Source organism: Carlito syrichta, unplaced genomic scaffold (genome assembly GCF_000164805.1).
Source record: "Carlito syrichta isolate Samal-C Ts95f unplaced genomic scaffold, Tarsius_syrichta-2.0.1 Scaffold143520, whole genome shotgun sequence".
Taxonomy (NCBI): Eukaryota; Metazoa; Chordata; class Mammalia; order Primates; family Tarsiidae; genus Carlito; species Carlito syrichta.
The window spans coordinates 16116-25594 of record NW_007087616.1 but is presented as its reverse complement, the minus strand read 5'-3'; the positions used below and the strand labels follow the sequence as shown (position 1 = coordinate 25594).

At 58.3% G+C, this 9479-nt stretch overlaps 1 protein-coding gene across 1 annotated transcript; it reads left to right on the top strand.

Annotated features, from left to right (window-relative positions):
* Positions 1-437: 437 nt before the first annotated feature.
* Positions 438-8606, top strand: SEMA4C (semaphorin 4C). The gene is made up of 14 exons (XM_008050292.2): positions 438-587; positions 2078-2226; positions 2557-2619; positions 2724-2822; positions 2942-3038; positions 3162-3278; positions 3379-3530; positions 3613-3788; positions 4741-4885; positions 4980-5202; positions 5330-5442; positions 6420-6577; positions 6666-6736; positions 6873-8606. The coding sequence occupies exons 1-14, from the start codon at positions 479-481 to the stop codon at positions 7706-7708; spliced, it is 2508 nt and encodes an 835-aa protein (XP_008048483.1). The 5' UTR covers positions 438-478; the 3' UTR covers positions 7709-8606.
* Positions 8607-9479: the final 873 nt, after the last annotated feature.

Sequence of the window (9479 nt, the reverse complement as noted above, 5' to 3'; positions counted from 1 at the left end):
GGTTTGCCTCCCAGAATTGGGTCTTGGGGCTGGCCAGAGCCCAGTGAATGCAGGTCCTGCCTCCCGAGGTTCTTCTAAAAGAAAACTCTCAAACCTTTTAGCCGTGAGTGTGTGTTGAAAGGGGTCCCCTTTTTATTTTTTTAAACAACTTCCTTTGAAAGGGAGTGGGGGTGGCCTGGAGGCCAGGGAGGGCTTCTTGGAGTCTTTCCAGGCTTCCAACCGACTCTGCTCCTCCCCATCCCCAGGGAAACCCCATGGTCTTCGGGGGCCGAGGGGACTGAGGCCAGATGAGGGGAGCCAGGTCCATTTCCAAAGAGGGGGGCAAGGAGGGTATCCAGGGGGCTCCTGGAGAGGCGTCTTGTCATGTCTCCTACTGTGAGCCCCTCCTGGTTTTTTTTTTTTATCTGACTGTGATTCTGACCATTTCTTTTCCCTCCGCAGGGCAGCTGGCCTGGAGCTTAGAGCCAGGGCGTGTGCCATGGCCCCACACTGGGCTGTCTGGCTGCTGGCAGCAGGGCTGTGGAGCCTGGGCATTGGGGCTGAGGTGTGGTGGAACCTTGTGCCCCGGAAGACAGTATCTTCTGGGGGTGAGTGCTTGGAGCCCCGGAGAAAGCCCAGTGGGAGGCAGGAGACACAGCTGGGGAAGAGTTGCTCCCAGGAAGTATACGCAGGCTGCTGAGGAATTGTCTCCAGGAATGTGCTGGCTTTATTCTGATGCGTGTGGCACAGCTTTCTAAGAAATGTGGATGGCTTACGGGACCCAAAAGGGTAGTACAGGTCAGATCCTGGGTTTTACCTCTTTCTGACACTTAGGATGGTTCTGGGGGAGCTCTCACCAACTCCTCATCCAGTCTGGCTGCCAAGGTATGAAAGGGGAAAAGTCATTCTGCATTACCCTCCCATGCCTCACTTCTTGAATAAATCACTAGCCCTAAAGGGAGAAACCTGAACCAGGACAGGTGTGAACCAAAGGCTCTCTCCTCTGAGACCCCTCCCTTCAGCCCTTATAGACCTTTCTGCTGTCTTCTCACGCCTTCTGCTGGCCCTGGGTGGGTGTGTGTATGTGCCCATGCTCGCATGGGAGGCCAGGGCAGAATTGACCTGGCAGCCCTCCTTGTGCACATACACCTGTATGAAGAGGTGATGTCAGGTGTTTGTACCATTTATGGGCTCTGGGGACCTGGGATGAGCTCACCTCCCACAGGCTCCACTTGGGTGCTAATGAAGTCCTTCAGTACCGGCCTGTGTCTGGGTCCATCGCTGCCTCCAACGGCTAAGGCTGGGTTGGGAGGACCCTGAGGACAAGTTGGCAGCTGTTTGGGGGTCGATGTAGGAAGCATGTGACCGTGTGAAAGTCGTTGAGCCCCGCGTGCCTGGTGGCTTCCCAGGCCCCAGGCTGCAGCGTCATCTCTGGTCCCTGAGCCTTTGGTTTCCCCCGGCCTCCCTGTCCTGGCTCCCACTGACTCCTTCCCCTCCCGCCATCCCTGCCATCCCGGTGGCCAGCAGAGCTTGTATCTCCAGCAGTCTGGATCTGGTCCTGTTAGAGTGAAGGGTTTTTCTGAGGCAAGGAGTGCTCACAGCTGTTCTGTGCCTCCCGTCCTGCTGGATGAGAGGTCAAAGTCGGGCAGGACCGTGGTGTGAGCAGGGGGCAGCAGAGCCAAGAAGGAAGCGGCATCCGAGGAAGCGAGGGGTGGGGGGCCCAGCCCTGTGGCCAGAGGTGCCACTGACCCTGAGAGCCAGAGCCATCAGCAGTCTGATGGCTTCCTCTGGCCGGAAGCTGTGGCTGAGATGTCCTTCCTTCCTCCTAGCAGCCCGGATTTGCCTCCTCCCAAGCTGGGGAAGACTAAGGAGGCCTGAGCAGAGCTGTCAGTGCCAAAAGCTATTCAGAAAATGCCCTTTATTGCCAGTCGGGGGGCGTGGCTGGCATCTGCTGGTGGGGTTCTGGCTCTAACACAGGGACGGGGGGGCGGGGGGGGAATTAGGTCCAGGAGACCATTTTCTGGAGGAAGACTGACTAGGAAGGGTGCCTGGAGCTCCAGAGGGCTCGCTTATCCCCACCTTGTTCTTGTCCCAGCAGAGCTGGCCGCGGTAGTGCGGCGGTTCTCCCAAACGGGCATCCAGGACTTCCTGACACTGACCCTGACGGAGCAGACTGGGCTGCTGTACGCGGGTGCCCGCGAGGCCCTGTTGGCCTTCAGCGTGGAGGCTTTGGAGCTTCAAGGAGTGGTGAGAGGTGGGGCAGTGGGAGGCCCTGAGGCCTGTGGCAGAGGGCAGGATCCAGAGGGGCTTTTGCTTGGTTGGGCTGTCCCTCAGCCCAGCTACCCCGATGGAAGTCCAAGTCCCGCCGTCTCGTCGGGATTAGCAAGTTGCTTTCCTCTCCTGTAGTACTTACTGGATGCTGTGTAGTGGGGGCAGTTTGGGGCTTCTGTCTTCTCTTGAGAAAAGCCTCCAGAGAATGGGGACTGTGTCTTTGCACTGGGCGTTGTTGCCACAGGCTGTGCCTGTGACACATGCTTGGTACATACCTGTGACGTTGCCGATGTTCCCTGTCACCAGATCTCCTGGGAGGCCCCAGCGGAGAAGAAGACAGAGTGCATCCAGAAAGGGAAGAATAACAAGGTGGGTGCTCGGGCACCGCACCCCGGCGCTGCCTTTGTCCCAGTGCCGTCTCCGTCTGTTCTGGGCCCTCCTGCTCTCACTGACTGGACGCCTTTCTCCCCCAGACGGAGTGCTTCAACTTCATCCGCTTCCTGCAGTCCTACAATGCCTCCCACCTGTACGTCTGTGGCACCTATGCTTTCCAGCCCAAGTGCACCTACATCGTGAGTGCCGCTCCTCTCCCTTGGGGTCCCCCCGCTCGACCCTCCTTGCCCTGAACTGGACTCCCGGGCGCAGCATCTCCTGCTGCCTCTCCTCCTCATCGTCTCTCTCCCCACCCCAGGACACACTCACCTTCACGTTGGAGCGTGCAGAGTTTGAGGATGGGAAGGGGAAGTGTCCCTATGACCCAGCTAAGGGCCACACTGGCATTCTTGTGGGTGAGTGGCTGCCCTGATGCTGGCTGGGCGAGTCCCCTGGGGCTTGGTCCCACCCTGGGGCAGTATTGGCTGGAGCATGTCTACAGCTCACTTCTGGCCGGGTTGACCGTTTATCTCTTGTAGACGGTGAGCTGTACTCGGCCACGCTCAACAACTTCCTGGGCACAGAGCCTGTTATCCTGCGGATCATGGGGCCCCACCACTCCGTGAAGACAGAGTACCTGGCCTTTTGGCTCAATGGTGAGCCCCAAGACGCTGGCTTGGGCCCGAGGGAGCTGTGGGTGGGAGGCTCTGCAAGGGGCCCAATACCTCCCCGCTGACCCTCCTTCCCTGCCCACAGAGCCTCACTTCGTAGGCTCTGCCTACATACCAGAGAGTATAGGAAGTTTCACGGGGGATGACGACAAGATCTACTTCTTCTTCAGCGAGCTGGCAGTGGAGTACGACTGCTATGCTGAGCAGGTGGTGGCTCGCGTCGCCCGCGTCTGCAAGGTACCGAGTCCCACAGTGGTGCGCCCCGAGAGCCCTGCCGGCCTGGCAGGTTGACCAGCAGTGTTCCCTTGCCATCTGCCAGGGTGACATGGGGGGCGCGCGGACCCTGCAGAGGAAGTGGACCACGTTCCTGAAGGCGCATCTGGTGTGCTCTGCCCCCAACTGGCAGCTCTACTTCAACCAGCTGCAGGCGATGCACACCCTGCAGGGCACTTCCTGGCAGAATACCACCTTCTTTGGGGTTTTTCGGGCACGATGGTGAGTTGGCTAAGGATCCTTGGAGAGGAGAGGGGATGGGAGAAACAGGTATTCAGTTTCGGGATGATGTACGGCTGTGAGAGCCTAGACTAGGCATCTGGGGGAAGTTCAGGTGGTCAGTTGTCCAGAAGTCAAGGGGATTGCTGGGCACCTGCCCTTTTGGTGAGGCTGGGCGCAGTGGCTCATGCCTATAATCCCAGCACTTTGGGAGGCCTTGGTGAGAGGATTGCCTGAGCCCACAGGTTTGAGACCAGCCCAGGTAACTTGGCAAGACCTCGTCTCTACAGTAAATCAAAAAATTAGCCAGACATGGTGTTACATGCCTGTAGTTCCAGCTACTTGGAAGGCTGAGGCAGAAGGATCGCCTGAGCCCAGCAGATCGAGGCTGCGGTGGTCATGAGCGTGCCACTGCACTCTAGCCTGGGCAACAGAATGAGACTCTAACTCAAAAAAAAAAAAAGCTCCCTATGGAGGTGGGCAGGGCCCTGCCCTCTATGGCCCTTGAGAGCTGCCAGTGCAAGCCAGGCTCAGTGGCTCAGCCTGTAATCCCGCGCTTTGGGAGGCTGAGGTGAGTGGATTGCCTGAGCCCGCGGGTTTGAGACCCTCCTGGGCAACTTGGCAAGACCTCATCTCTAAAATAAATAAATCAGCAGGGCATGGTAGCGCGCGCCTGTAGTTCCAGCTACTTGGAAGGCTGAGGCGGAAGGATTGCCGGAGCCCAGCAGGTCGAGGCTGCGGTGGCCAGCAGCGGCCACTGCACTACAGTCTGGGTGACAGAGTGAGACTCCAACTCAAAATAAATAAATAAATAAATAAAAATAGAGCTGCCAGTGCATTCTTGTGTCTGTGACTGCTTTGCACTGGGCCCTGCCTTCCTGCTACTTGCCTGGAGCTGGAGTGAGATGGGATATGTTAGGTGCCTGACCCTTGGGGGTCCCCTCTACTGCAACAGGGGTGATATGGACCTGTCAGCGATCTGCGAGTATCAGTTGGAAGAGATCCAGCGGGTGTTCGAGGGTCCCTACAAGGAGTACCGTGAACAAGCCCAGAAATGGAGCCGCTATACCGACCCAGTCCCCAGTCCTCGACCTGGCTCGGTGAGTCCTTGGGGCAGGGGTGTGTTCCTGCCCTCAGCTCCAGTGCCATTCCCACCTAGCTCATGGCTCTCCTCCCCACATCCCCGCCCCCCAGTGCATCAACAACTGGCACAGACGCCACGGCTATGCCAGTTCTCTGGAGCTGCCTGACAACACCCTCAACTTCATCAAGAAGCACCCACTGATGGAAGAGCAGGTGAGGCCTCGGTGGGGCCGACCCCTGCTTGTGAAGAAGGACTCCAACTTCACCCACCTGGTGGCCGACCAGGTGACAGGTCTTGACGGAACCACCTATACAGTGCTGTTCATTGGCACAGGTAGGTGCAGGGGCGTGTGGGGCCTGGTTGCCGGGGCCGGGCAAAGGCCTGAGTGCCCAGGGCAGAGAAACCTGATGCCCCAGAGTCCCTCACCTCTTCGTTCACACCTTCTCTCCTCATGCCCCAGGAGACGGCTGGCTGCTTAAGGCCGTGAGCCTGGGGCCGTGGGTCCACCTGATTGAGGAGCTGCAGGTGTTTGACCAGGAGTCCATGGAAAGCCTGGTGCTATCTCAGAGCAAGGTAATACGGCCCCACGCGTGCTGTCCCCCTTGCTGTCCCATCTCATTCTCTCTGTCCATCTGCCTTTCCCAATCAGGCTTATGTGCTTGGCCAGCACAGAGGTCGGAACACATGCATGAACACATGCACAACTTGCTTAGCTTGAGGTGGGTTACTGAAAATCAGGGTGCTCATGTCACGTCATTTGCACCTCCACAGAGCCGTCATATGTAGCCGGATCTGGGAGCCGCATTCCCAGAATGAGGTGTTGCCTCACGTCTTCTTCAGACCCTTCCAGACTGTGCTGCAGCTCTGGCTGCAACCTCTTCCCTGATTCTGTCCCTTTGGGCCAGACCTCCCAAGTTGTGGGAGGTTATGATGCCCTGCCCATGTCCGTTTTCTGCCAGCCAGCCCCCAGCTGCTCCCTAGACAGGAACCTCTGCTTCCTTGACTGATGCCCTCCAGTGCTCACTTTTGACCCTTATGCAGTACTCTTTTATGGCTTATTTTCTGCACCCCCAGAACTTTGACTTCTTTGCCTTTTACTAGTGATTGTGACTCAAAATTGTCCCCTGGAACATGGGATAAGGGCAGAAAGCATGTGGTTGAATAAACACACAGATTGGCATTCACGATTCAAACAGAGGAAACTCCCCTTATGTTATACGGGTGCTGTGGGGGCAGCCGGTGAGCTTAGAGAGAAGTGTCTTTCCTGCACGGTGTATCAACGCGTGTGATGACATGCCTCAGCCTCATAGCTCTGTCGTCCCTCTCTAATAAGGTCACGTCTGTAAGGTGCTTAGGATTGTGTCTGGCTCGTATAAGCTCTCAGTGGCTTCTTTGGCTCTTAGCTAGCTTTCCCTCAGCAGGACTGCAGCTCCGCCTGTTTCCTCTCTCTGCTTCCTTTGCCCTTGTGCTCCCTGCAGGAGTCCGTGCGACCCCCTGTGCTGCGTCCTGGTCCGGCTTACCCTCCCCCTTGTGCCCCAATTCTCTTGCAGAAGCTGCTCTTCGCTGGTTCCCACTCTCAGCTAGTTCAACTGCCCCTGGCAGACTGCATGAAGTACCGCTCCTGTGCAGACTGTGTCCTCGCCCGGGACCCCTACTGTGCCTGGAGTGTCAACACCAGCCGCTGTGTGGCTGCAGGGGGCCATTCTGGGTGAGTCGGGCTCTGCGTGGGCTGGGACCCTGAGGGAGGTCAGGCTGGTGGGAACTGGACTGCTGACGTTCCCCGTGTCCCCTACCAGATCCCTGCTGATCCAGCACATGACGATCTCAGACACCTCAGGCATCTGTAACCTCCGTGGCAGTAAGAAAGGTGAGCTTTTTTGTTCCCCTCCCATTGGGATGAGCCCTTGACTCATCTGTGTCTCATGTCTCTGTGTCTCATCTCCCCCCAGCCCTGGGCTTCCTGCACTGACTGTTTGCTGTCTCTCGTTTCTCTGTCACTGCAGTCAGACCCACTCCCAAAAACATCACGGTGGTGGCAGGCACAGACCTGGTGCTGCCCTGCCGCCTCTCCTCCAACCTGGCCCATGCCCGTTGGACCTTTGGGGGCCGCGACCTGCCTGCAGAACAGCCTGGCTCCTTCCTCTACGATGCCCGCCTCCAGGCCCTGGTTGTGATGGCCGCCCAGCCCCGCCATGCTGGCGCCTACCACTGCTTTTCAGAGGAGCAGGGGGCACGGCTGGCTGCCGAAGGCTACCTTGTGGCCGTAGTGGCAGGCCCGTCAGTGACCTTGGAGGCTCGGGCCCCCTTGGAAAACCTGGGGCTGGTATGGCTGGCTGTGGTGGCCCTGGGAGCCGTGTGCCTGGTGCTGCTGCTGCTTGTGTTATCACTGCGCCGGCGGCTGCGGGAAGAGCTGGAGAAGGGAGCCAAGGCAGCCGAGAGGACCCTGGTGTACCCTCTGGAGCTGCCCAAGGAGCCCACCAGTCCCCCCTTCCGGCCTGGCCCTGAAACGGATGAGAAACTCTGGGATCCAGTTGGCTACTACTACTCAGATGGCTCCCTTAAGATCGTGCCTGGACACGCCCGGTGCCAGCCTGGTGGTGGGCCCCCTTCTCCACCTCCTGGCATCCCCGGCCAGCCCCTGCCTTCTCCAACTCGGCTTCACCTGGGGGGTGGGCGGAACTCAAATGCCAATGGTTACGTGCGCTTACAACTAGGAGGAGAGGACCGGGGCGTCTCGGGGCTTGGGCACCCCCTGCCTGAGCTCGCCGACGAACTGAGACGCAAACTGCAGCAGCGTCAGCCCCTGCCCGACTCCAACCCCGAGGAGTCGTCAGTATGAGGGGAACCCCCCCATCGCACTGGCGGGGGGAGCGTGGGAGGTGCAGCTCCTACTTTTGCACAGGCACCAGCTACCTCAGGGACATGGCATGGGCACCTGCTCTGCCTGGGACAGACACTGCCCAGCACCCGCCCGGCCATGAGGACCTGCTCTGCTCAGCATGGGCACTGCCACGGCGTGGCTCACCAGGGCACCAGCCTCCTGGGAGGCATCTTCCTCCTCTCTGTGAATCACAGACACTTGGGACCCCAGCAGCCAAAATCTTTCAAGGCAGAAGTTTCCAGATGTGGGTGTGTTTGTGTATATATGTGCACAACGTGTGTGTGTGTGTGCGTGTGTGTTTGTGTGCCCACGTGTGTGTGGCATAGCCTTCCTGTTTCTGTCGAGTCTTCCCTTGGCCTGGGGTCTTCCTGGTGAGTCATTGGAGCTATGAAGGGGAAGGGGTCGGATTACTTTGCCTCTCCTACCCCCACCTGTCCCGAGTGTGGGGCAGCGATGTACATATGGGGGTGGGGTGGGCAGGGTACTGTACCCCTTTAGGGGGAGTGCAGGGCTCAGGGGTGGGCCTAGTCCTGCTCTTAGGGCTGTGAATGTTTTCAGGGTTTGGGGGGAGGGAGATGGAGCCTCCTGTGTGTTTGGGGGAAAGGGTGGGCGGGGCCTCCCACTTGGCTCTTGGGTTCAGTGGTATTTTATACTTGTCCTCTTCCAAACAGGGCTGGGAAAGGCTATGTTGGGGGAGGGAAGTGAGAGGGTGGGCATGCTGTGGATGTTGGCATATCCTCTCTCAGCCCTAGAAGGAGGACTCCTAACAGTGTAACTTATTGTGTCCCACGTATTTATTTGTTGTAAATATTTGAGTATTTTTATATTGACAAATAAAATGGCGAAAATGAAGTTACTACTGTGCTGAGAATAAGACATTTGGGCTAAAACCCCTCTGGGTGCCGATAGGGAAGGCTCTCTGCACTGGGTGGGCCTCAGCCACATCCCTGGGGCAGCCACCCCATCTGTGGTCTCTTCCTGTCTGGTCTCTCTCCGAAGGGGGGACGGGACAGTCCAGTTCCAGTGTTTTCCCACAGTGATGGCTGTGGCGCTGGGAACCAAACCATGGCGACAGCCTCTTGGGAGCCAGCCTTGGCTTCTGGCCAGAGGGAAAAGTCAGAGAACTGGGAGTCAAGGGGAGAAGAGGAGGAGGAGGGGCCTGACTTCCCAGAACTCCAGAGGTTAGTGGGAGTGAAGGGTGAAACGGAGGGTGCAGATGGGGAGGTTGCTTGTGTGAGGTTGGGGCTCCCAACTAGCTTAGGGGAGGAAAGTGACATCCAGCCTCCTAGCCTCCTGGAATGCTAGAATCTGGAATGCTCCGCCACTGTCCTAGAGAGGGAAAGGTTCAGGGCCTAGATGTTTGTGAGAAACAACAGGACCCAGCCTGGATTCTTCCACTCAGGCACCATTTCCGAGTGCCCCGTCTTACCACCCACATGCACGGATGAGGTGGTGGGAGTGACGTCTCCCCCGTGCACTTGACCGTGGCTTGAGCAGGCTGCCGCCCTGGATTCCCCCAACCGTGGACTGGGAAGGCTGGGATCTGCTGACTGTGCATGCTCACGTAGTGCAGGGACCGCAGTCGTCAGCCCAGAGGATGTTGTGATAATACGAAGATTGATTCGGAAAACCGGGCGCCCGCTGCGGGGGCGGAGCTTCCGCACCGACCGCGGCCCTGTCCCCGCCCTTGGGGCTGCTGTGGAGTGGCCCACAGCGGCAGAACAAGTAG